This window comes from Barbatula barbatula (assembly GCF_947034865.1).
Source record: "Barbatula barbatula genome assembly, chromosome: 9".
NCBI classification, from domain to species: Eukaryota; Metazoa; Chordata; class Actinopteri; order Cypriniformes; family Nemacheilidae; genus Barbatula; species Barbatula barbatula.
Genome location: NC_136772.1, coordinates 20,712,753 through 20,740,238, shown reverse-complemented (window position 1 = coordinate 20,740,238; position 27,486 = coordinate 20,712,753). Strand labels below are relative to the sequence as shown.

General features: G+C 38.2%; 2 protein-coding genes across 3 annotated transcripts; both read right to left on the bottom strand.

Moving 5' to 3' along the window:
* Positions 1 to 17,609: 17,609 nt before the first annotated feature.
* On the bottom strand, positions 17,610 to 21,261 carry tnfsf13b (TNF superfamily member 13b). Of its 2 annotated transcripts, none has more exons than XM_079464781.1 (7): positions 20,770 to 21,158; positions 20,410 to 20,691; positions 19,641 to 19,731; positions 19,201 to 19,257; positions 18,870 to 18,994; positions 18,606 to 18,771; positions 17,610 to 18,312 (listed from the first exon to the last, which is right to left on the bottom strand). In XM_079464781.1, the coding sequence occupies exons 2-7, from the start codon at positions 20,674 to 20,676 to the stop codon at positions 18,200 to 18,202; spliced, it is 819 nt and encodes a 272-aa protein (XP_079320907.1). In that variant the 5' UTR covers positions 20,677 to 20,691; positions 20,770 to 21,158; the 3' UTR covers positions 17,610 to 18,199. The 2 variants fall into 2 exon arrangements, with proteins under 2 accessions (XP_079320907.1, XP_079320908.1); XM_079464782.1 differs by having other exon boundaries at positions 17,614 to 18,312; positions 18,606 to 18,756; positions 20,770 to 21,261.
* Positions 21,262 to 21,274: 13 nt separating this feature from the next.
* abhd13 (abhydrolase domain containing 13) lies at positions 21,275 to 27,375 on the bottom strand. Its single transcript, XM_079464780.1, has 2 exons — positions 26,899 to 27,375; positions 21,275 to 25,478 (listed from the first exon to the last, which is right to left on the bottom strand). The coding sequence occupies exon 2, from the start codon at positions 25,429 to 25,431 to the stop codon at positions 24,418 to 24,420; it is 1,014 nt and encodes a 337-aa protein (XP_079320906.1). The 5' UTR covers positions 25,432 to 25,478; positions 26,899 to 27,375; the 3' UTR covers positions 21,275 to 24,417.
* Between the last annotated feature and the right edge of the window lie 111 nt (positions 27,376 to 27,486).

Genomic DNA, 27,486 nt, shown 5'->3' with positions numbered 1-27,486 from the left:
AACTTCTATAAAAATATCCTGAGAAATTGAAAAACCATTAACATTCTCCTGTTGGTATCCTGTTAGTATCTTGTCCTCTAATGACAAGATACTCATAATTTACTTAAATTAGTGTCAACATTATATTTTAAAAGAGCAATCAACTAACAAAAAACAAAGTGACATTAAACCCATCTGGGACTAGAAGGAAGACTTTGACTCCCTCAGAGAAGTTGCAGAAAAGCTAATAAATAAATGCAGTAAATTTACAAAAGAATTCAAGCATATCTTATAAGACCGAAGCCTGTGGCTTTTTGACGAACATCCAACCAGAAAGTAACAAACTTACATGCATGTTTGTCACGACGCTCTGCTCGTGCACACCGGAGACACACTTCAACTAGCTAAAGGTGCTGTGATGAATATCAAACTACTTGGGAACTAGTCATACATCCAAACGTAGGCAAGAAGCAATGAACATGACCAATGAACTAAGAAAATGCGAGACTTTTGGAAAAGAAGATTTAAAAAGATAAAGACTACACAGGTAGGTGTCGATGCCCACGTTGATTTCTTTTTTTGTGCCTTTCTGTCATGTTTCCATATTCCGTGCAAAACTGTGAAACAATCAAGCTCTTTCTCCATATTTGTTTGATAAGAGTTGTAAAGAGTCAGTGATTGCTTTGCTATGTTTTTTTTTCGCTACGCTAAGTCTGTGTGACCTACTTCAGGATTGTAACTGCAAACAGGCTAAAAACTTAGCAAGTGTTAGTAAAAGTGCATAGCACAAAGTTGAGTCTTCAAATCCACAGGATGATGAGTTTTATACCATCCTCGAGTAATGTGACGTTTGAATCGAGGCGTCGGCGCTTGTGTCGAGAATAAATAAGTGTAGCAGATGAAGCCTCAATTGACGCTTGTGTTGTTAACGTAGAAATCATGTGACCAATGACAAACGAAACACTAGGGATTATATAGCCAGGGCACTAACAAGGTAACAAGACACACCTGGGGAAAAACAATCAATACAGAATCAGATACCAAAGAACAGAGAACGCCGATCATTTTACAAGATTTTACTGTCTAATTTTACAAATTATTTTTAAAATACGGTAAAAAATGTAAAATGACAGAAGCATACTGCTAATTTACAGTGTAAAATAAAATCATGTTATTATTTTCCGTTAATATTATTTAACATTTTCTTCTGGTGCCCCAGTTGCCAAAATATTACCTTTTTTTACAGTGTAGGTTATTCTCGAGCAAAACACTCGAAACACAATTTTAAAATGTCCCAGAAAGCCTTTCAATAGATAATCTGTGGTCAAGAACTAATGATTCATATTTTGTGAAAGGGACACCTCTTATTTCGCCACACCAAAACTGGCAACCCTAATAAGTAATTAAGCCAGTCAACGGCATATGCAAAAATGCTCTGCTAAATCATTTATTAAAGACATTATGCAGCAAGTGTGTTTTGCCGCATTAGTAACCTGCCAAATGCACAACCACATCGCCTATCAAAAACCCATTTGTGTCATTAGACTCCATAGCTGTGATATATGACTGGAGGAGCATTGGTTTGCTGTCAGTGTTGTAATGAAAAGATAAAACCTAGGGTATGATGGGGCAGTACCATTGAACAATCTCTGTAGGTAATGAACAAAAACATTTCAGTTTAAGGGCTCTTAGACATACGGCAAAGCACAGCAACCAGGACATTGTTCATTTTCAGTAAAAGCTGGTGTTTTCTATGAGACGTGATTGGTTGGTCCAGTGATGTGAAAAATGGAGCCATGCAAATGAGCAGTGATGGTAAAATCCAGTTTTGGAAATGTACTCCGATAAACACTCTTAGAATTCCAGGCCGTCTTTCATCATGTTTCTTTAAAAAAATTATTGACTGCAAAAAATGCATACAGAATTGAAACAACATTAATAATAATGAGTTAATAATTATGTTATTTTTGGGTGAACTACCCCTTTAATGTTCGATTCTCTGGGTGAACTACCCCTTTAATGTTCGATTCTCTGGGTGTTGTCTAACATGTTTCTGACACGGAGAACAAAATCATTTGAGAGGAAGATGAGGAAAGTCAGGCTAAGAAATGTGAGAATATTATTATGCTATTTGTGTGCCCACTAACCATCTGTTCTTTCAGTGAATCTTCATAGCTCTCCGTGTATGATGGGCTTGAGTGCTTCTGTCCAGTCAAGCAGCACAGAGAAAGCCAGAGAAAAACATCCAATGAACCTATAAGAAGACAGACGTCTCCAAAATCTCCCTTCTGATCCCCTTTAATCCAACCAGATAGGGCCCTTTTTTTCTGTTATACAGTACATGCACACACGAACCTGTCTCTTTGTTCTTTATATTTTATTTTCCCCCACAAAACTCTTAGAACTGAAATGTGCCTTTCTCTCAGCATTCCCTCTCGTGGTTTATCTCTCATCACATATTCCATCTTTGGCTCATTTCCACTGCTATCCTCTTCGTGTCTTTCTGTAATTCTAAATTTCTAAATCTCTCTTTCTTGTTTCTTGTCTTTAACATTTGCTAAACTCTAGATAAACACTGGGGTAATAAATATAGCATATCGCATTTTATTTTATTTCATTTGTATTTATCAGTAATATACATACCTGTAAATGGATTGTGATGTATGAAATGTATATAGTGTTTACCATCTAAGAAGGATCAATACAATAAACAATAATATCAATAAACAATAATATCAATAAACAAAATTCAGTATGCCGAACGTGATGAAATGTAAAATGACCCAATAGATGTGGAGAAGTTGGGGAAGGAGGTGGGTTTTGAGCATGATTGAGCGGCTAGTCTAGTATACGTTGTATCAATATTGGTTGACATTGATTAGCTTCACTTGATCGACTGATGGAAGCTTGACAAATGTGACCTGAGAGGACTTATGCTAAGCTTGATTTTAAATGCAAATGTTGGTATTAAAAATGAATATTCTGTCATCGTTTACTCACCTTCGAGTTGTTTCAAATGTGTATAAATGTATTTATTCTGATAAACACAGAGAAAGATATTTGTCTGGTCAAAAATCTGTCTGGTCATAAGCATTCTTTCAAATATCTTTCTCGGTCTTCATCAGAACAAATACATTTATACAGATTTGAAACAACTCGAATGTGAGTAAAATCGTTGGGTGAATAAACTATTTTATTGTGTTATCTCTGCGTTCAAAATATACATCTGCATGTATGTAAATGGGTGTGTGTGTGTTGGAGGCTGTCTACTCCATGGACAGTCTGTGTGTGATCATCGATGCGAGATACGTCTGCCAATCTGCTCTGCGCACCTGCCCATACTGACATACCATTCCAAAGCTCCAAGAGCATGTCAGCTGTTCCCAGTGCTCCTCCACACACACACACGCTCCCATAGGCACTCATAACATTTCACACATCTCCATTTAAATTATACCTAAATCCACATAACAAACAAACATACAAGGTTTCGTCTTTACCTCAAAATGTGGGAATTCAGAGAAATTGGCATCAGATGCTTAGTAGTAGTTAAAGTTTTATTTGAAGGACTTCATAGCAATAAAACTGGCAACAAGCTGTTAATTCATTTATATTGAGTTGTCTGTGATTAAAGTGCTTATTACTTTTGGACGAAAATTTAGAAATTTGATTACAAAGCAAGCAAATTTCTATTTTCGTTGTTAACTGTACAGCCATTAATGACTTTTTGTACATCAGGGGGCATATTACAGAAAGTTTCTTATCTTAGGTCTTAACTTAAGATATGATACGTTCAATTTGGATTTTTCACAAATTCCAATTACAGAAGCAAATCTTAACTTGATTTGGGATTCCTATCCTATCTTACAAAATAGTATATTTTCCCTAGTTAGGATATCCCAAAAATGCACCATCAAGCTCGGCAATCTACTTTAAGGTCTGTCACCAAGCAACCAACACTGGGCGAGCTGCTGATGAGGTAAACAAAATGGAAAAAACAAAACCGGCGAGCTTTTCATTTTAGTGCCGCGGAAATAGAAACTTAAATACGTTTGGTAGGAAAGGCAAAGTTGACACTAGGCCTATCTGGTAAGTTTTCACCTTCGCTAACTCACGAACTCAAAGACAGGGAGTGGGCCGATAATGTGTCTGCAGTGTCCGTGCAGCATTAACCGTGCAGCATTAACCGACATTAACCAAGCGAAACAATAAAGAAAGCGGTCTAAAGGCAAGGGAGATTTAATTGTTAGTGTTTTTAATTTTGAAGTTAGGACAGCTGTTGGGTTTTGTCCTAAACTTAAGACTAGTTTATATGATTATTTGTCAAGTTAAGACGCTTCTGTAATACCCCTTTCCTTCTGTAGTTAAAATAAGATTATGCACTTAGGAAGTGCTGTTCTGTAATAACATTTGTCCTAAATGAGGTCCTAACTAAAAACTACCATGGTTACCGATTTTCAAGTTCCAATCTTCTTTAATACGCCCCCATTATTTTATCTTCTGCAATCTCTTATTGTGGTATCATCTATGTTAGATAAACCAACAAATTTGGAAGAAAAACAGACTGTGATTGGTAATTTTATGTCTGTCAGACAGACAAATGTGTAAAGTGGCCCGGAATATGCTGCAAAATGGCTATCAAAACCAAGGTTATTCCTAAAAGTCTTTCTCTCTAAAAGGAGTCATAAATTAAAGCTAAAAGGGTCATTTTGTAAAGTGTCTCCATGTCACAACAAGCACAGTACCTTGATACCCTGTAACAAATTCCTACTCTTGACACACACATGACCCTGTCTCTGCATGCCCTGACGGACCCAGACGTTGATTCGGACTCTGTTATCCAGCCAGCACTAAATATAGCCTGGAATGAGAAACAGTTAGGCCTGTGACACACTGGATGCGTGGCGTGAGCGTGGCGTTTCTGTTGCGTGTCACCTGCGTCGCGTTTTCTGTATCTTTGCACACCAGCACCGTGCCTGACGCGGCGCTGACGCGCTGCTGCTGCTATAAGGTGACGTAGAGGGAGGCCGCCGACAGACAAGGGTCTTGTATTCACAAGTTTCAACTTTTTTCACATAACCTACACCTTCCAAAATCCGATGGGCTGACTGTTTATTTAAATAACATTTCCAAATCGAAGTGTAGCCTTCTTGAAAGTGTCAAGTCACGTGATTTGGATCACCCTTGTTTACATATGGGGAGAGAGTTGTGGAAGGCTATACTTCATGTTAAGCATAAATATAAAGCCTACTGATAAAGGACACCGTCAACATTATTGATGGCAAAATAGACTTTTGAGATGTGCAATATTTGAAAATCAATAATTATTATTATATATATATATACTTTTTAATTACATTTTTATCTGAATTTATGTCAACCTTGATCTTCAAACATCAAAATGGCATTTATTAATATGTATTCGTGTACAAAATTACATATAAACCTATTTTCCTATTCTATTTTGCCTGGAAACGCTTCCAACACGCTTGCGTGTCGCGTGAAATATAGGCGTCAGTCCTATTCCTGATAAGCTCACACTTCAAAAAGAAGGAAACAAGTTAGCTTCCTTTACCACAGGATCTCGGTTTGAAATGAATGAATGAATATGAATTTAAAATAATTTCATGATCTCTGTTTGTCTGGAACCTCGGAGAAACCCCTAAGAAAACTGTTTTTATGTAGACCTCAGAAAAGAATCAACAACTGTTGAGTAGTGTTTAATTTAAATGAATACAATTAATATAAATGAACATAAATATAATTGAATTCTAAAATAAATGGTTATATTACAACCAAACCCAGACCTGGCCAGGCGTGCGCGTCTGATGAAACCGTCTATAAGAAAACAAAAATGTCAAAAGATGCCTCGCCAAGCAGCCACCTGTTACTTTGTTAAGTGAAAAATCTAGTTATAATTAAAAATATACAGTATGAAAAACCCAAGACTCAGAGGTGACATATTGCCAAATGCAATTTCTTTACAATTTGCTCTTATATTTCCCATAGTCACTATATATGCAGCTGACTGTAGGGGTGTGAGAGACTAAAATGGATCTGTGCATTTGGAAAAATACCAAGAGCCCAACAGGAAACAATGTAAGTTGAGATTCTCAAACCCAGCAACCCCGGAATAGAATTTAGCCAAAGCAGGGCCCTATTTCAGTGTGTCTGTGAATGTATCTTTGTGTGCATGTGTTTGTGCGTGTCTCAATCTAAACTGTCTAAATTGTAACAAATGGCCAAACTCCCGAAGCATTCTCAGGATTTCAAACATTATTTTGGGATCGCACAATCCGTTTAAGCTCCAATAAGGAAACCAAAGTCCAATTCAGAGCAATTAAGCAGGAGATTTCTCTCCTTCAGCAACATTAGGATCAACTGTCAGACACGTTCCTCATTTCTCTCAAGTATTCCGGTTGGAAACAAGCATTGTACCGTATGTATAGTCATCCATCAGGTACTCCTCTCAGCTGTCTGCACATTCTGATGAGGAGGAAGGAAGGTATCAGAAGATGTTATGTGTTTATAGCGAAGCTTAGGTAATGCTTGCACACACAAATGTTGTGAAAAAAGTCATCAAATGACACAAGAAGAGGAAGGGACATCACTTAATTGAGTTTTCAGCTTTCATTTAACAACGCATGACAACATTTCTAGAAAGGTCGTTTCGTTTCCTTTTACTGTGTATGCCGTTATACGTGTTCTCATATAAATCCCTAGACAATTTTTAGGAGGAGGGAGAGAATTCAATTAGACTGCCAGAGCATCAAAAATGCCCTTTATACACAGCTCAAATGAAAATAAATGCAGGGAAGAAAATACAAATAGAGACGGATGATTGGTTCTCTCCTGTGGGAAAGATGCTGAATGGATCATACATTGATATGTTCCCTCCTTCCCAAACACATCCACAAAACACACACACAATGATGTGGAAAAAGAGTGAGAAACCAAAAAAGCGATAACATTAGCTGTTACACACCAACTAAATCAGGTTAATTTGGTGGATTTGCTTCATCCCCCCTAAAAGCCTCTATCTAAAGACACAGTCACAAAGTTAAATTCTCAAACACATCTGTGCACACCATTAGTCTTTTATATTGCCTTTTCACCACCTCCGCACAGTTACTCCTGACCTACTTAATACACTGACAATGGTGTATGCAAAAAAATGTAATTATAGACTCATAAACAACATTCACAATGCATGTTCTGTTTCCATTCGTCTGTGTGCTTAATTCTGTTCCGTCACAGATTCACACATTCAACAACTGAATTGACTCCAGCATTGGGTCAAAGTGGACAAACCCAACCGTTGGGTTATAAATCAACATGTTTGGGTTGTTACAGCCCATTGTTGGGTCAAACATAACAGTTGGGTTTGTCCATTTTTTACCCAATGATGGGTTTATATAACCCAACATTTTTTAGTGTAACATCTCAGCTGGACACCCATTTCTGCAATTGCCAGAGAGACATATCTTAAAACTGAAAATCCTTTACTCACTCCCGTGTCATTTCAAACCTGCAGGACTTGAACCTGTATGACAGAAGATATGTCGGTAACCGTACAACAGAGGTACCCATTGACTTGCATTGGTTTTGTGTCTATAGAATAGATGTAAAAAGTGCGGCCGTAGTTCCGGGTGTACATGTGTTCACTATACCATTGAGACATTTCACAAACTATTTGTGTTTTCTACAAATAAAAATAGTCACGTCGTGGTTTTAAAGGTTTTATGAATAAAACTGTTCATTTTTGGGTGAACTGTACCTTTAAGAGACAACTTTGGGGATCAAAATACTTTGGCCATACTTTTTGGCCAGTTTTTCAATAAACATATTTATTTTCCTTACATGTTCCCTCAACACCAGGAGGGTTGAACTGAGGACCCATCAAACAGGACACATTTCACACAAGACAAACACATAAGCAATGCAACAAGAGCGAAAATAGGTTGCAGATCCAATAGTCCATTTTACGCTCAAGATTGTGAAGTTTCCTATCTGTTCTCTTATGGAGCCCATACAAATATAAATGTGTGGTTTCTACGGCATACACTGTAAACATGACAGGATTTCAACCAACAAGATACAAAAATTGTCTAGGAAAAGTGTAGAACTGCAAGAGAAGTTATAAACAAATACACTTACCTAGTTCTGATTCAGCTTTAACACTTCTCTCTTGGCAGTTTGTATAATCCCAAAATCTTCTACATTGTCCGACGCGTCCTCAACTGTTCTCACTGTAACTCCCCCAATCTTTTTTTATCTCTCACACTTCCACAATTAACCCATCCGATTTCACGAGCCGTATCAGAGTGCCGGACAGATAGAGAAAGAGGGAGGAGCCATGGAGATGAATAAAGATGAGGGTGTAGAGAAAATGGAATTGTGTTTGAGAGAGTTCTTGTTGAACGTAGACTCAAAGGCAGAAGGGTATGGGACGTTTAGAAGAACAGAGATGTGTAGACTAGATGAGGAGAGAGAGAGAGAGAGAGAGAGAGAGAGAGAGACTTCAAATCTCTGGTTACATTTGCTTAAAGAGAGCAGCTGCTCTGAAACAGTGACACAGGACCGGTCATGAGATTGGGGTAAGGGGGAGGGGAATGAGGGATGGGAGGGAGGTGAGCAGAAATTCTAACGGACACACAAATGGGTTTGGATGTGTTTCAGTCATTTTTAAACCTAAAGTTACTCAAGAGTCCTTTGTCCCTTTTTTAACATTTGTAAATTTTCATAGTCAAAATCATCCGAGTAGCACCACTGAAAGTGAAGAAGAAATGTGAGAACCCATATCACAGGTGATATTTCAGACATTTTAGATAGTGTACGAGATATCGATGAGATTAAATGGAAACTTGTGCCAAAAATAAAGATTCTGTCATCATTTACTCACCCTCTCGTCGTTTCAAACCTGTGTGACTTTCTTTCTTCCGCAGAACACAAAAGAAGATATTTTGAAGAATGTTGTTAACTGGCTTCAATTCACTTGCATTGGTTTGGATCCATACATGAGACGTGAATGGGGGCCGGTGCCGTTCGGTTACCAACCTTCTTCAAAATATCTTCATTTGTGTTCTGCGGAAGGAAGGAAGGAAGTCATAAAGATTTGAAATGCAAAGGATGATGAGTAAATGATGACGGGATTTTCATTTCGGAGTGCACTTTTAAGTCTCTTGCGTCTCAGATATTTTTTTGTTCAGATATAAAACTGAATATCTCATGAATGTGTCATTTAGAGATTCAGAAGAAATCCCAGCAATCTCATAACCTGAGCTCAAGTCTGCCATCCAAATAAAAAATGATTGAAGATTTCACTATGAACATATCAAAACATTTATCATCAAATCCGGATGATTTTACCTTAACAACATATATTTAAAAATGTATCTTTTACCAAAAGTCTCATTTGTTGGCGTTCTTATGTCTCCCAAGTATTCCCAGACAAACCTCTGAGATCAAATTGATCCTTAAATGAAACACAAACAAGAACTTCATCAAATCTTCTACACTGAGCTATGAAAGAGCAACTTCGAAAAACTGTCCCGTATGCACTCTGACTAAAATCACAGTTGTCAAGGAGAAACAACTGAGAAATTGAGAACTTCTCTATGCGTCTGTTCACATGACCGTTGCTGGTCACCATCTGCATAACAAAGATACTTGACCCTTCCGAACTGATCTCTGGCAAGAGGGATGAGAGAGAATTTTGTTCAATAACAGGCTAGTGCTGGTGGACCGACATAGCCATGCTAACATTAAATGCATCAAACTCCTGCGGGTGAGATTATATTAGAGACCAACAAGAAAACCAACATCTTATGCCGGGAATATAAAATGAATAGGGTCGGGAATCATTTGAATTTTACCGATTCCAATTCTGCTTATCGAGTCGCAATTTCGATTCCACAGTTGAAGTAAAACAGTAAGATACCCGTTGTATGGTCATTTAGCCTGCTTAGTGACTTGTTTGCAATATATATATATATATATATATACCGTTTAATGTATAAATTAATTTGTGGTTTCTGTGCTTTTTAATGCAAATACTATAGTTGAACTATGCTTACTATAGTAAAAATATTGTAAATTTTCATAAGAGCTTTTATTGAGATATCAGCAGATCACGTGTACTTTTCTGAAAATATACAGACAGGAATAATAAAAGGAATTAAAATTGTAATCTCAAGTATCCGATTCCTTTTTGTTTCCGATCCAATTCCTAGCCTTTCGATTCCGATTCCAAATTGGAATTGATTTTCGATTCCCAACCTTAAAAATTAGCATACACATTTAACTTGCATTCAGCTTGAACTGCAGCATTCCCACTGGTTTGATGATAAACTGGAAGCATTTTGGACAACTAAAGGAATAGCAGAATAGTTCATCTAAATATATTTTTAGGAATGTATGTTTATCAAAAGGTGCAGTCCCTATCCATTGTAAGTAAAAAAAAAGAGGCTAGTGCAGTAGTACAAATATATTTTGAGCTCCATGAAAAAAATTCAAACTCAAATTTGGCACAGTTACTGCCTTTGAATGGTATTCAAGAGAGCCATGTCATACATTTTATTATACCCGGGGCTGCTGAATGCTTCAATTTGATTGGTTGACAAACATTCAATGGTCATGGATTAACTTTCAGTAAAATGCACACCTATGAAGGTGTTCCAGGTCTGCTGGCCGCGTTACGCTTCCATATCATTTCGCCAAACAACAGAAAGTGTAGCCTACATGCCATCACCGCACACAGCACCCTGCTCTTGATCTGACGTTTATAATGTCAAACTTTACTGTTAATGGAAACGTTTGCAGTTTTCCTTCAATAAACAAAGCATTTTAAAACAAGAAATTCATACACTGTGGAATCAAATAAATAAAATAACCAAATAGAAAAGCAAAATGCATTAATAAACAATGATTGCCTACTGGTTATAACTTATAACAAATATATTTTGATATTGCGCTGAATGAATTCCCACGGATCGGCACCCGCAGCATTTCCAGTGTCCGAATTTACTCACCCGTTCCTTAATGCGGACTTTATTGGAGAACTAATGCAGGGAATAGTGAATGAGGGTATAGTGGCCGATTTCGGACACAGCCCATATTGCGCCACTTAAGATACTGTGGCCCCCGTACTTCTCGCAATAATGAGTGAACTTAATAATAGCGAGCCAATTACATATGCTGCCGCTGGCACTACGTCACTACGTAAATCAGAAGGTCGGCTAAATGTTCTGTAAGATAGCGTTGTAGAAACAACTGGAGGCAACATCAATGATAAAACGGAGCTACGCAGGTTGTATTTCAGTGCTTTGGATCAGGTTCTGGGTGAAATTGATACTCGTTTCAGTCAACGTAATTCAAAGTTGGCCGCAGCGCTTGCCGCTCTTGACCCAGAAAGCGATTCTTTTGTATATGTCGAGTCTATGAAGCCCACATGGATTAAACAAACTGTACAAACAGAATGCATCGTTACGAGCAGTTCATTTCCAGAATAAAGATGGAGGAAAGTTAACAGATGACGGTTATGAGACTTCTCTCTGAACAACGCAAAGTCCAGTGTTTTGTCTGCACTTAAAGTAGCTGTCACATTCAAGGCCTCCACCTGAAGAGCAATGACCCACGTTCGTAAGTCTCAGCTCGTGCAACTTGCTTTTATCGCTGGACCTTTCAAGAAAATTTAGATCTTGTTCTTAGGAAATTTAATGCGTCCTCTTCTCGTCGACTACAGCGAAGGTAAAAAATGCAATTTGCTTTAGTAAATGCTGGTTTGGATCTGTCATTGATATTGTTTTCTTCGCTGTTATTTGATTACGTGCTGGATGTTTTGGCGTTTTATTTGAATGATTTGCATGAAATGTTACACAACAGTCTTTCATTTAAGCTTCAAGATAAATGATGGTTTATAGTGAGGTGAGTGGCACGTTTAACATTTGATTAGGCTTATTGAATTAATTAATAATAATCATCATCATAATGAGGTGAAACAACACCAGGTAGCAGCGGTGTGCTGGACTGTCCAGAGGAAAAACGAAAGCGTCAAAGGTAACGGAAAAAGATAACGGGTTAAAGATAACACCTAGAAATAGAAAGTAACAAAAAACAGCTTTAATCTGATTGGTTGACAAACGCTCTAAGATTTTTATTACTGCTGATGATAAAAACTGTATGAAGTTGATTTAGCTTCACAAGTTATTATTATTATTACACCTATTATTTCTGCGCCAGGTCTTACAATTCACAGTTTTATGAGTCAGAATTGTTGAATTTATTTTACTGACATGGCACAAAAATAATACACACTGCCTACATATTTTAAAACAGAAGATTAATTCATTTTTATGCATCTGTAATTTCTAAGGATTTTCTTTCATCTGTGTCATTAAAACGTCCCATCAGCAATTCAAACAAACCTTCTATTTTTACCCCTTGTATTCCCTTAGAGGTGGGGAGGAATTTCAATTTTCTCAAGCTGACAAACTCTTTAAGGCTGGAAGACGAAAATTAAGATTTATTGCATCTCATTCTCCTGTTGAAAACTTTAATAAGATCGAAAAAGTTGAAATTGTTTTATGTGAGATAATACAGCACGGTTTGGATTCATGCTTTTTGATGTGTTTAATGAGAATGAGATTGAGATTGTACTGTATATATATTTATGTATTATGTGATCTGTAGCAATACATGTAAAATGTATTGGGGAGTGTCTGCGGGCCAGTTTACACTGTCAGTGTTAAAGGTCCAATGTGCCATTTTTCTTGAGGATTTATTGACAAAAATGCAATGTGATATAAAAAACTATGTCTTCAGAGGTGTATAAAGATCTTAAATAATAAAGCGTGGTTGTGACAACATCGCAATCCTGTGTCAGCCGCCGTAGTGCTTCGAAAAGGTAGGGGTGGAGTGAGCCGTTGGTTGCAATTCACAACCTCAACGCTAGATGGACATTCACTGGACCTTTAAAAACAGTAAAGCATGTTTTCTGCATGCATAGAATAAAGATGTATAGTATGTACAGAATACATACCTTCGTGATTCGCCTCTATTATTTTTAACAGGTATAGCAGCTTAACGCTTATAAGCTGTATTGTACTAAACGCGTATTAGTCGCTATAATAAATATTAGCTGTATTGTACTAAACGCGTATTAGCTGCTACGTGTTTCAGCTAGACAACCTAAAAGCAGAAATGGTGAAAAGTTCAAATGGTGTTGTTTTATATTCATTACAAGTGTTATTTCCTTCTTTTCTTTCTTTCTAAAGCCGAAAGCTTCGAATGGACGTGTGGTAAGAGAGCCATTATTCATTGGTGACTCCTTTGACAGAAGGTTTGATGAATAGACCTTAACTTCCTCTCTTCACCACACAGACACATGAATTATTAAAGCCAATTTCAGCAGCTCTTGCTCAGCAGTACAATTGTAAAAACCAAGAACGTAGTGTGAATAAACAATCATCCGTGATACAAACAAACCCTTTCACATTTCAAGAAATAGATAATTGATGGTATTCATCAAAAATATCTCACATTCTCACACCTCCTCTATCAAAGTTTATGCTGTACCAGCAAAATTGACTTTGATGTTATTCTCAAGCCTTGTTATTCAACAAAGCACGCATTATCACTATTAAAGCGATAGTTCAGTGCAAAACAAAATTACACCATGTTTTTTTTACCCTCAGGGCCTTTTGAAGCGGATCAGTGCACACGCGGTCGACGAATAACGGAAGTTTGACAATAAGATTATGAATGACTATAAAATGCACGTGGCACTTTTGTGTTGAGCTACAAAATGCGTGTTACATTTTTGACTACTTTACAATTGCTAAAATGTAAATACTACTTTTAGTGTAAAAAAGATAAAGAGGAACTCACTCTTGGCATGGAACTCTTACAAAAGACTGGGTGAAGAATTTGGGGATTCATAACTAGCCAAAATGAGTTCGGCCACCAGAACAAAGCACTGTGATGCCCTAAAAAACACATTGACAAATACATGGGTAGATTCTTGTAGCAGGTGTAAGACACGGTTCAACCGAGGTTACAGTATATTGGTGTAAATGGATGCGGCAGTGATATCGGTGCCAAGGGAGTGTGGTGGGAGGAGATTGCGATGCAAACGGGTAAATTTCAGATTCAGGAACCACCTTTAGTATGTCTCAGACGTGCCAAATAGGATATAAGAAAAACCAAAGGAGCAGAACAAAATGCTCGGGGGAAGAAAAAAGGGGGACGCTTTTGGATGGAAAATAAAATAAAAAAGCATGAATTCTTTAGTAGTAGTTAACTAACATGAGAATATCTATTAAAAATCACATTTTCAACATTTTTTAAAGCATACAGAACTTAACATTTTTATTCGTATTCGTTTTTAAGCGTGAAAGCAAAACATCACATTTGGAAAATCTTTTTGCTTTACTGATATTTGTGCGGTTTCTCACCAGGGTTGTATGTATTACATGATAATGAAATATATTGCTGTATGAAATCTATCAGGACTGATCTCGAACATTGTGAAAAATAGAGATAAGAAAAGAGAAAGACACAGTTTTGCGTGTAAATGGGAACGTGTATATATTTGTGGGAATGAGTTCATCGTGGTTTGGCCAGCCACAGTGTGCACAGCTTGTTTCATTTCCTGCGGGACAAAAATGCCTCCGTCGCTCCATCTTTCCCCCCATCACCCCATCATCTCCTCAGAACCACATTCACAATGACATCAGCTTCCGCCAACACACGAGCAGTTGCCATGGCAGCACACAAAGACATTTTTGGAAAGGGGGGGCTAGTTGTTTGGCTGACACATTGAGTCCAGGCTGACCAATCCCCTCACCGAGCGCTCAAAAGACATTTGCTCTGCCAGATGCTCTGTTTGTTAAGCCATTGGTTGATTGCATGTTTGGCCTTTCACTTAGCCTGGCCTTTCTCTGCTCTACATCATAGATCATGGAACTTCAGCCATCCCCCTGTGCTGTGCCTTTCTATTTTATTCCTTTCCAAGACTGGTCTTCAGGCTGTAGTGGTATGTGTCCCCAGACGGGGCGTAACACTGTGTTACTACCACACTAGCGCATGCTTGCAGTCCACGACAAAGGTTGCATTCTATTGTGCACGATGCTAACGTGTACACAGTATACCTGCTCTTTTCGTAACATTTGATTTTATGATATTCATTTTAAACATCTCAAATTCCAAAAGTGGGGAAATACTGTAAGGAAGTCCGTAGCCAACCAGTGATGGTTACAAAAGCTGTAAAAATAGACAAACTGTTCCCGCAGCATTCTTAAAACTCTCCACAACTCTTCACAAGTTGACGTTGTCACGTTTACACTTTTTGTTAAAACACATTCAAATATTTATGTTCTTTGCTCTATGTGATTTAAAGCATGTAGAGATCTGTCATAATGACTTATGTTTAATAGACTCACTTTTCTACAAATCGATTTCAAAGTATCAAGTGTTTAGGTCAATTGAACATAAGTCAATATGTGTGTTGTTTGCTTGTGCACCCCCACTATCCTCACCCTCGATTCGCAAAGCACTTGGGAGGGAAGGGGAAATAAAGTACTCAATTAATAGTAAATACAATCATATTTAGCGATGTAACGTTTTATCAGGAGTCGGTTGAAAATCGATTTGAATATGTTACGATTCAAGTCGGTTTAGATGTAAAATGAATCGCAATACATGTTTTGAACAGCAGGGGCCGATTTGTTTACTGCAAACTTATGCTGATATTTCTTAAGCGTGAAGATAATCAAAGGACAGCAAAGTCTCAGTTTGTTTATATTAAAGAGACTTTTGAAATATCATTTATTTCTTTGATTTGGAATTTGTTTTAAAACTGCAGTTTAGTTTTGTTATTTGACATAATGTAGGCATATTTTTATTTTACAACGAAATCTTCCTTATAGTGAATCACTGGGTGGTTACATCCCTATTAATAATACAATGCGTCCCCTAGCGGCCATATCTGATTTGTGCACATATGATTTAACTCACCCTCCTGGCTAATTTAATGTTAGATTTTAACATTAAAATGGTCGTTTTGAACAAGTTGGGTAAAGATGCGGTCAAGTTTTTTTTTGTCTTCTCTATTTATTTACAAATTAACCACGCGTAGTATGTCGAATCCGTCAAACAAAAGCTTTGCACGAAACATTTTCAAAGAAAAATAAGCCAAATTACGCTAAATAATCCCTGAGTGAGCCATTTCATCACACTGGACATCCATTCTGCTCACCCGTGCTTATCACACCGGGAAAAGCGAAAAAAGGAGGCCGGAGAAAAGTCTGCTGCATCCATCAAAACCGCCTGACGAATCTGTATCGTTTTACATTGTCATCCTCCCAGTCTTCATGTGAACATAAAAGACCTCAGGTTTGGAGCCTTGCCAAGCAAAGAGATCAACTTAACAGCACGAGCGCTTTAAACCGACCAGCATGGCAGCCTGCGAGTTACCACAATCACAGCTTTTTTAAAGTCATAATTTTGAAAGCAAAATCAATATGGTTGCGTTTCTTTATAGTGAGGCTCAGGCGAGCGATCTTTTTTTGAAAAAGAATCAAAAGAACTGGAGCTTTGCCAAACAACGTTCATCGATCTTCATTGAGCTTCTCGGACAGTGTTCAAGTGCGTTTGACTGATCTGATCTCTGAAATGAGAAGTTCCCTCCCTGCCGTGGAGTCAATACCTCAGCATGAGAGACGATTTAAAAGAAGCCATCACTTCCACAGGATCCCTAAGCGACAGCTCTGGAGGTAGTCTCTCACTGGGTGAGCTACACAAGGATTCCGTCCATTTTTTGACTTTGGCAGGTCCGATGTTCCTTTTTCAGTGGACCATCTTTGTTCCGAATGTTTTGAATGGAGAAATTTGAACGAAATTGAATGATCTGAATCAATGAAATGGTTCCGCCGTGGAAATTGAAAAGCAAGCACAATTGTACCGCGCGAAAGAAATGTCTTTGAGAGATTCAGCGTTTGCACATTTATTTGTCTCATTTTGGAAAACACAAAGGAATTGTTTGGAAGGATGTTTTTCAAAGGCCGATTTCTGTTGAACACCAAACGAGATATTTTGAAGAATTTAGTAAAGCAACCAGTTCTGGGACTAGTATTCAAATTTTCCTATGGTTGTCAATGATGTCCCGGGATTCTTCCAAATATCGTACTTTGTGTTGAAAAACAAAGTAATGTAAACAGACTTGAGGGTTAGTAAATGATCATTTTTGTGATCTCTTTAAGATCTTAAAAAAGCATTTTATAATAAAAATGTGGGGTACTTGCTGTAAAGCAGTTAATGATCTGAAAGAAAAATGCACCTACCCTGTTGTTAAATATGGTATATTATAAAGTTCGCCAAAATAAATAGAATGGTTCTTGTCATCTTTTTGGCAATACCAAGATATGCACGGGGTCTAACGGACAGACAGACACATATGAGAATTGAAATGCGAATGCTGTGGCGTTCACAGTAGTCAGTTCTACAAGGTGATATTGTCGCCATCTGCTGCTCGAAACATGGCAGCACCATTTTTTATTTTAATTAGTCAACTTTTGTGATGGACCTTTTAATTGCTTTGTTAGAAAGCAAGCCAATACCAGAGTTGTCCATTGACGTGTCGTTCGAAAAATACAATATATTTTATTTTGTTCATGAATGGGAATAAAAAGAGTAAAGTTTTTTATTATGTTTTCATATTTTACTGTGTTAGTCAGCTGTATTTCTAGTTATTACTTAATTAAAACAATCCAACTGCAGTTTGCTTGATATTACTTGTAATACACAATAAAAAACATGATGTTTGCAAATGTTTAAAAATGGAATTATCTGTTTTGCAAATGAACTTTTCAAATACAGTACAAGTCAATGTAAGATGTCACTAACAAGTCTATATATGTATACAAAGTATATATCGTGTTCGACTTGACTTGTGTTTAGCATGTCTGAGTCATGAACCATGGTATGAAAACTGCACAACAAGAAGCCTAACAAGAAAACAAAACAGATCGCGTAAATGTCACACATCCGTTCATGTCATCATCACATTTCTACTAAAAGTGGCCCTGAGGTGTGAACCAAAGAGCATGTAATGAATTCATATTCCATCACTGTTCATAACATACTGTTAAGTCGATGTCCAATGTCTTGCAGTACAGAGCGCATCCAGAATCACTGAGCATCTGTCGTAAAGTTCAGCTCTGTATCAGGCTAGTTTAATTGCTCCAAAGAAGGTGGAATCCCCATCCAGGGAAATATTTGCTTGGGTACGAGGTATAAGAAGCTCCAGTATGTCCCCAGTGTCCAGCTTCACTACACCTGCACATCACAAGCTCCGTTTAATTGACATGTCTATCGAGATGCATGTATCCTTATATTGACAAACGTTTATATAAAAGTATACTGCATACGACGTGCATGGTTAAGGCTAATTCTAACCTCTTTGTTATGCAGAACAAAGAAAAGTGGATTACCCAATATGTTATTTTATTAAGATGGTATTTCAAATATTGTGTCAGTATTTCAAACAATATGTTTTCCAAACAAATTTCCACACAGAATCTTGTTCTCTGTACTATAATGGAAATGTATCGACATAGAATCTTTCCTACCTGCAGTGTAGCAGGTGTTGAAGTGATTGACCGGATTCATGCTCTGAATACAGCGGAACAGGACCACTTTCTGACTCTCATCACCAACAACAGTCTTCTTTATACGGATCACAATGTGGCCCATGGCGAACGTTGAGTCTATGTAGTATACCTGGGAAAAGGAGAGCTTCAAGTATTGAGGAAAAAAACACAGCACTGTGTTGGGAGGTCGCAAAGTTCAGCTACAAGGTCAAGAAGCCTTAAGTATGTGTGATATTGATGTACCTGACTATAGATGAAGAAGAATCCTTCCTCTTTGACTAAAATGGTGCCCTGTTCTTCCTCTAGAGCGGAGCCTCGCTTCAGGCCCGTCTGCCACGGAACCGCTGTGCATATTTCTAAAGCAAACTCTGACACAAAAACGCACAATGACATCCTCTACAAGACACGAGGAGCCTTCTGACAAGGTCAATGAATGTAGTTTTGCACTTTCGCATTCATCGTGAATCATAAAACATAACATAATATTATTTACTTACGAAAATTTTTCTTTTAAAAAGATTGTTTCGCATATAAACCTTTTAAACTGAAATGCTTATGTTACACTTAAGTTTACCCTTTTGGAAGGTTTTCCTCCTGTTGTCTGCCATCATCTGTAAACAGGGCTGAAAGGCTGTGCAAAAAGGGAAAAGTTGGTTTTTAATAGAAAAGTCCAACTGTTTTTAGTATGCAACTTTAAGAACATAATGGTAAGGGGTTTGCATGCAAATGACTCATAAAGGAACAGGATATGAAATGTGTAATTGTGAAGCCTTGCACAATGTGAGTGTTTAATATAAAGTGGTTTTAATCTTGCACCATCTGTCGGAGTTTGCGCTCCATGATGTTTCTTTTAGTATACAGTAAAAACAACTCTTCTCAGTATAAACCGTTTAGATGTTGGAAAAAGAGGCTACAGCAGCAGCGTCGAAAAGGTGTATCTGCATGAAACAGATAAGCTCATGATCTTTAGTTTTAAGAATGTAGTAATAATAATAGACATTAGTGTTGGCTTGCCTGTTTTGTCGGAGACATGACCGAGACTTCTTTTTGCCAAGCCGCTGTAGTCTTCAGGTACTGTGTCCTCCATCCCAGTTTTCTGCAGACACTTTAACAAACACGCCTCATAAACACATAACCGAGAACTACAGTAGCTTTACTAATCATTTTTACATCCAGTATATCTTTAATTTTTTTACGTTTACAAAATAAATTTAATCTTGCACTGAAATGTTTTCCTTGTATCTTATCTCACCCCTTTAATTGATAAAATTATACGTTTAATATAATTTTAAATAATAAATATGCTAATGTATTTCATTCACTAAATAAAAGAGTGAAATGGATCACATAGACCAAACCAAATAATAAAAAAAGGACCCAATGAGATCTAAGCGAAAATCGTGAGACTTTCAATACTGTTTAAAATGCCAAGATTATACAATCTAGGCAAAGGTTGACTATACATTGAAGAACCTTAAACATAAATTATAACCTTTTGACCAATACCTATAACTTGCAACTTATAATATAAGATATTGAGGGGAGGCTAATTGTCACACTATTTAATTCATTGAATATTTCCCAGGTCGTTTTTTCCTGTAGATATCCAGGCATATACGGAGTAGGCTATACCGTTTTGGCTACAAAAAAAGATGCTGTGACAATTCTTTCAAATAACATTTACGGACACTTTTTTGAAAGGACTACTCTCAGACTATAAGTATGTCAAATATACCAAGAACAAAAACTTGATACTACAAATTCCAGGTATTGTTATCCTAACCTCAATTTTGTCTTTACTCTCCTCGTGTTTCTGCTGCCGAGCTTGTTTCTCTGCCTCCACAGGATCTTCTAGTTTCCCGCTTTGTTCCTCTCTCTTGCGGACCACCTCGGCCCTCAGACCCTCCACCTCGGCCTGCAGGGCTAGAACATGATACAGGGAAAGAGCAGAGAGCGAAGAAGAGGTGACGACAGCAAGAATCAGGACCACAAACACCCAGGGCAACCTTCCCTCATGGCCCCGGCCTGGACCGGCATCTCCAACAGGCATGATGGAAACAAACGTCTAGGAAAGAAGATTTTTAAATGAGTGGATTTTACCGAAGGATTAAAAGATATTTTGTAAAAGCCGATTTGAACACACCTCAATACATGACTTTAATCATTTGGGATCCACAGAGTGAGCTCAGTAAACATTTCTGTCAGAACAATGCAATAATCCAGCAACTAAAGCTCTTCTGCATGACCTTGCTCGCTCTTCAAAACGATTCTGTGGTATCTGGTAAAAATGAAGACCCCAGGAACAGATCTAGCAGTCAAGCAGTACAAGTCTTGCCTTGTCTTCTGGTTTTCGCCTCGACAATAACAGTCTCCTTTCCTGCCAAGCCTTCCACGCCTACCATTTTGCACCGCAACCGAAAGTTGCTTTGTCAACACTCAAAAGCGCCATTCCGAGAAAATGTGCTAAGAGTGTGAAAGTAAAGGGTGATTTAATGGTCTGTCTTACATTTCCCATCGTAAATTAGGTTAAATAAACTAAGCAGGAGTAGAAATGAGTATGGGTTGAAATATTAGATGCAAAATGAAAGGTGCAAATACTAGATAAGAAAAAAGTTCAACATCGTCTCCATGAAGAAAGAGGAAGCAGACGCATTAAAATAACACGCCATTGCTGCAAAGTTATCAGAAGGGTTTGATTTCTTTATTGCATGTCACCACACAGAAAATAGAAAGTGTGATTCAATTGTATTTACATGAACAAATGATTTGACTAGAAAATCCATGGCTCAAAACACACATGAATGCATTGAAAAAAGAACAGCCTCCTCGCACATTCTCAATATTTCTGATGTACAAATCACTGTAAAAAGCAAATATAAAACATGAGCAGCGCTTTATATTATTATTTCATATATTCAATTTATGAAGGACATGAAATGAGATTTTGAACATATAAACTAGCCCCGGAAATGGCCAGAACATGCCAATGATTTTAGTCAAATCTAGCAAAGTAGTAGTTCTGTTATTTTACTGTGACGTTTACACTCAACCACACAGACATTCAATAGAGTTTAATGGCACATCACTGTGAGTTGAACAAAATGCTTAGCAACAACGTGATAACTGAAAAAAATTATCTTATTGAATTTGGGACATTAACGGTGACCAGTCCAATGGTCAAATCCAAAAGTCAGAAACACAAAGCAAAATCAAGACAATGTTATTCACCTAAAACCAACTATACGCCCGCATTCTGGGAACATTCCCCTCACATCCGTTACAACCGTCCCGTTTATAACAAGTAACACTGGACACAACTGAACACATCCAAAGCTGAATTGCTGCAATACAAACAATCCCTCGAACACCACGGAGAACCCATTAAATCGTGATAGGTGGACTTTGGAAGCCTGACGTAACCTCTGGTTCATCATTATCAAAATTTGCATGCAAACTGGCATATAAATAATTTGCCTTGATATCAGTCGTCACAGTACGATAAACATGAGTGTAAAAGTGCACCAGAGTTGAAGAACATGTGCTGAGCATCTTAAGCATGCATTAGTTACAGACTTGGATGTGCATTGATCCAACACTATGCATGATGGATCAGGGTCGCAAAGTCCACATTTCAGGATCATTTATACCGGGTCCCAGACAGTCAACCACTACACTGTGACTATAGTAAGAACCTATCACCGGTCTGAACCTCCTTGTGTGTTTACCGGCATGCGGTGAGAATGTCAGTGCTTTCAAATTGGCGATTTTCCCAAAAAATAAACGTTCTGTTCTTTGTTCATTGAATATGGACCAAGACGCCTATCGCAAAGCTTCCATCAAAGTATTTTATACGATACACAGCTGTGAACATTTTGAATTGATCTTTTTTTTGTTTCATTCTGTGAACTAACAATATTTCTCCAATTTCAAATAAAAATATTGTTTCTACTAAAATGAAAACTGGAGAAACAGGCCAAAATAAAAGAAAATATGCTTTGCATTATTTGAGGTCTGAAATAATATGCAAACTTTGTACATGTGTTTAGGAACAGTCAAAATATATTTTTTATGGGACATCCTCGATTTTTATCACATTTACATATGACTTGTCATGTTGTGTCAATGTTTTTGCATAAACAACATAAATTTGAGTAGTTCCTTCTTAAGTAAATCCTTCGCCTAAATTCTTCTAAAGCTGCAATATGTACGTTTGTGGTTAAAAATGAACAAAATCATTGTTCAAAACTCCCTCTTTACCGTACCCCAATTTGCTTATAATAATGACTTAAGTTGAGCTGTCAGGTACGATTTTACAGGAAATGCAAGTTTGATCTCATTTGAGCTTTCCTTAAGATTAGTACGTAACGTGACCTGCAATTTTTTTTCTAAGAGAGATGGCAATAGAGAGTCAAAAGTTACGGATTTCAGCTTTAAGCTCACGTATATTCAAATATAAGGGTCAAGACATGTCAAGCTCAATATGACATCAGTGATGAGGAATGCAAATGGCCGTCGCATGCCTTGTGAACAATCGTGACATTCAAATTAGGAAAGAAAGATTTTAGGTAATAATTAACTAAATGTGTTTTTCCGTTATTTACTTTCATCATTGAGAAAGATATCAACATTCTTCAAATTTTTTCATGTGAACGGATTTGTGAATACATCGCAACAGTCAGAAATAGTTCGCTTTTCAAACATGATCCAAATGAAAACAGGTCATCGGCAGAGATTTCATGAGAAGCACTTGACCTAATTTTAAAAGGGGAAAAGTTAAATTTATAACTTGTGCAAATGGACTGTGCTTGGAACACTGTCAAGCAGCTGCTATGTGCAATTTCCCTCTTCTTTTTAAAAGATCACGAAGCCTGAGAGATAGAGAGAAAAGATACTTTAGGCTTTTTGCAATGGCATTTTTGTTCAGTGCTCACAGTGTACTGCAGCCCACATAGGTAATTCTCACACAGACATGCAAATCCAAACCATGAGACTGAACCACAATGAGCCGATTTCCTGAGTGGATTTTAAACCTTCCGTGAAAAAAAGAATGCATGAAATGCCGTGGATAAAGATGAAATGGAATCAGTTGCCCCCATTGTAAATAAATCATTACTTTTTAAAGGCAAAAATGATTCAAAATATATCTGAGCCCTCTGTTCGGAATAAAAGACAAAGATAAAAAGGAAAAATTATAACACTTAACAGTAAGGCCATGTTTTAATGAACAATTCTTTAACAGCATTTATTAATCTTGGTTAAAGGAATTGTCATCCCAAAATTATTTGTTTGTGTTCAATCGAGGAAGGGAAGTCATGAGTCAATTTCATATCTAAATAAATTAACTATTCCTCTAATGTACAGTTAAATTAAAAATGTATTGAAAAAGATTTTTTCTAATGCACTGATAACTGACATTGACAATAAACAATAGTATATTTATGAATATAATAAATGACCCAAGAATAATAAATGCTGTTGCATAGAACCTTATTATAAAGTGTTAAATATACAGTATATTTATACAGCCACAATGAATCCAATCCAACTTTATTTTCCAGAATTTATACTTGAAAGTGGTGGGGCACTTATTATACATTAAGGTGTCTTTATAAGTAATAAGAAATCATCAAAACTCCTGAAGACGTTCAGTAGTCTTCATCACTACATAAATGAAATGGTAAATAATAAAATCTTGGGGAATCAATCAATGAAAAGATCAGAATAGAAGTAAAACAAAAGGATAAGTTGTACATTCTATCCGAGAGGGTTCAGATTCAAAGCAGTTCTCGTTTTAGATTATAGTGACGTTAGTCGAACTCTGGGCCGTCTCCTCTCTGACATGGCTTTTGAGCAGTTCCTTCATAAACTGCTCCAGAGCGGCGAAATAACCATGGCACTGCCAGGTGTCATTATGCGTACCCTCCGGAAAGATGGCAAGGTGTTTAGTCCGAGACGGAGACAGTTCGTACAGCTGTTTCATCATTACCGGCGGGATGAGTTGGTCTGATAAGCCGGAGATGAAGAGAGACGGCATTCGGGACAGCGTCACGTGTCTATGGGACAGGAACTTGTTCTTATAGCACCAGAGGGGCAGGTAACGCATGGGAAAGAATGAGAACAGTGTGGCCGCCATGTGCGGGATGCTCAGGAAAGTGTTCTCCACCATGATGGCGGCCACTCGATGCGGGTTGCCCGAAGCCAGACGTATGGCTACCGCGCCCCCAAGCGACCGACCAAACAACACCACTTTGGTCTTGTCGATGTCCGGCCGGGTCATGATGTAATCCAAAGTGGCCTCGGCATCCTGGTAAAGTCCCTCCTCGCTAGGTTCTCCATCGCTCTTTCCGTAGCCTCTGTAGTCCACCAGCACTACGTTGGCCTTCAGATTAACCAGCATGAGCAGCGCGTTAGGCACGCGGTGGCCAATGTTCCCTGCGTTGCCATGGAAATACAAAATGGTGGGTGCGGAGGTGGGGTTTTCACCGGTGTAACGTAGCAGGATGAGGTTGAGCCGCACGCCGTCTTTGGTGCGCATGTACACATTCTCATGAGGGATTCCCGTCGGCACGGGAACGTAAAGGCGCGAGGATGAGGGCTGATCGGGAAAGTAGAGCAGCACGTCCTGGAACTTATATAAGATTCCAGCCACAGATGCTAAAATGAGTCCCAGTAGTATGAAGCCTCCGTACAAGTGGAAGGTCAGAATGAGGGCCAGCAGGGAAACGCGGCAGGCTCCCCACGACCACGAGCACACGGTCAGCAAACACACCTCCATTGCGCCCCATAACCTCCACGGCTTCTCCATGACAGCTGGGATGGCGAGAGTGTCTCCAAACTCACTATAGGTTCAATCTGGAGAAAAAGCAAGATTGACAGTACATAATGTTGAATGATAGAACTACTGGCATCACCAGGAACAGATTTTTGCAATAGCGTTGAAGTATCAGCATTTCGATCACCATCAGGCTTCATTGCATCAGGCTTCATTGCATCACCGAGCCACCATTTTAGCCCCCCCCAAAAACAGTTTAACTTCACAATTCGGTACTGTATACTTCAGAGTTTTTGTAATGCGTTTCAGCAGTACATTTCTAACATTTATAATGCGTTTAGAAACAATTCTCTCTACGTGAACTGTGTGTAATTTCTTAGCAGCATGTACCGGTGAGGTTGCAAATTCTTTTTTTGCGTTTAACAGAAATATACAAGTTTAGTTTTTTATATAAGGGTGAATAAATTACGAGCCACATTACATAATTTAGGCCACAGCTGTGATTGGTCACGTTTTTAACATCATTAGACCCCCGTAAAGGATAAGTAAAGTAACCTTCAATTTTAGGTTTCAAAATGAGAGGACGATAAACTGGCAAACCTTGTTTTATTTTTGCCTATAGGCAATAAAGTATACTGCTGCCGTCCTTCTGAAATCTTGTAACTACATATTTCATGACTTTTAGCCATAAATCATAATTATTAGTCATCCTTTTTGTTTGTCACTGGGTTTTGCAATATCTAACCAATCAAAAGTAGTAAAAAGTGTATGACAAAACAGATAATAATTTAAAAGCATTTTTTCCCGTTTGCTGAAAAACAGCGAGTTTGGACAAACATTACATGCTTTCAGAAGGACAGCGACAATACTCCAGTCTTGCATACAATTTCTTATGTCCACCCTGTCGTTACATTCAAGTACCCCAGTATGGCCATCTTATGTGCCACTGTACTCTTCATAGGCCATATTACCTAAATATATACATTTTGATAAACATTGTTTTAATCTCTTCAGGCAGTTTCAGGGAGGACAGAAAGAGCTCCATTGGCCTCCTGCCTTGGGGTATTTATGTACCAAGTCCAGTCTTGACCATTCATTCTACAATTACCCTGGAATGCAGATGAAGATCAGTTTACACTCATCTGTGAAAACATCTTCATGAGATCAGAAAAAAATAGCTGGCTTTCCAAAGCAACGCAGACTTGGTTATAGAATTCAGTATATCGTGTACATCACAAGCTGCGCCCAAAACAAAATCACATAGTAAAACCATCACACAGATCCAAGCATATCCGCATTACAGCCTTCAAATGTGGGATGGGACTCCGTAAATAAAAAACATACACGAGTAACAGCCTCAAGTCCTAAAACAACTGACACGTACTGATGACAGTTGACAGTTTGTGACAGCAGCTTATCCCTCTGGACTTCATGTTCTGCTAATCATCCTGCTAGCAGCCCAACACGCGTCTGCTAGCAACCTTATATAAAACTACTTACATTTATAGCATTTTCAGCGGCACATCTTCAGAGAGGGGAGGTTACGAGGAGGTGAAATGGTCATCTATATCCACATCCCGTCAAGAGCAACTGATCCACTGCGGCTAGCAGAAAATCTAGCCGGAATGCTGCTGTTCTCCGGTGTCACTACTAGGAAGTTCCGGGTGGAAACAGCGGAACCAATCTGCTGACGCTTCCGATAATAGACGGAACGCAGGTGTCGTCACTTTAACACGTGAACACAACGCGAACATGCCGGAACGTGGCGTCTTTGGGTGGCAAAACATTCAGTGAAATGACTGCTTACAATAGGCTTGTTTGAGATGAGCAAAATCTGCGAAGAACCGATCACCGCGAGATGCATGACGGTTAGAAAAGTGTCCGAGTTACGTCCGCCTTGCTCTGATGTCATGCTGACGTGTGCCAAAAAACTCTCGCGACGGCGAGGCGGCTGTGTCGGATTGAGCAGTCGAGCGCAGCTGCTCTCCTCCGACTGCGCTACTCAAAAGCATGATGGGAAACGACTGACTGACGACACAGCTTCAAGCTCATTGGCTGAGAATGTCAACTGAAACATTTTCGCTTTAT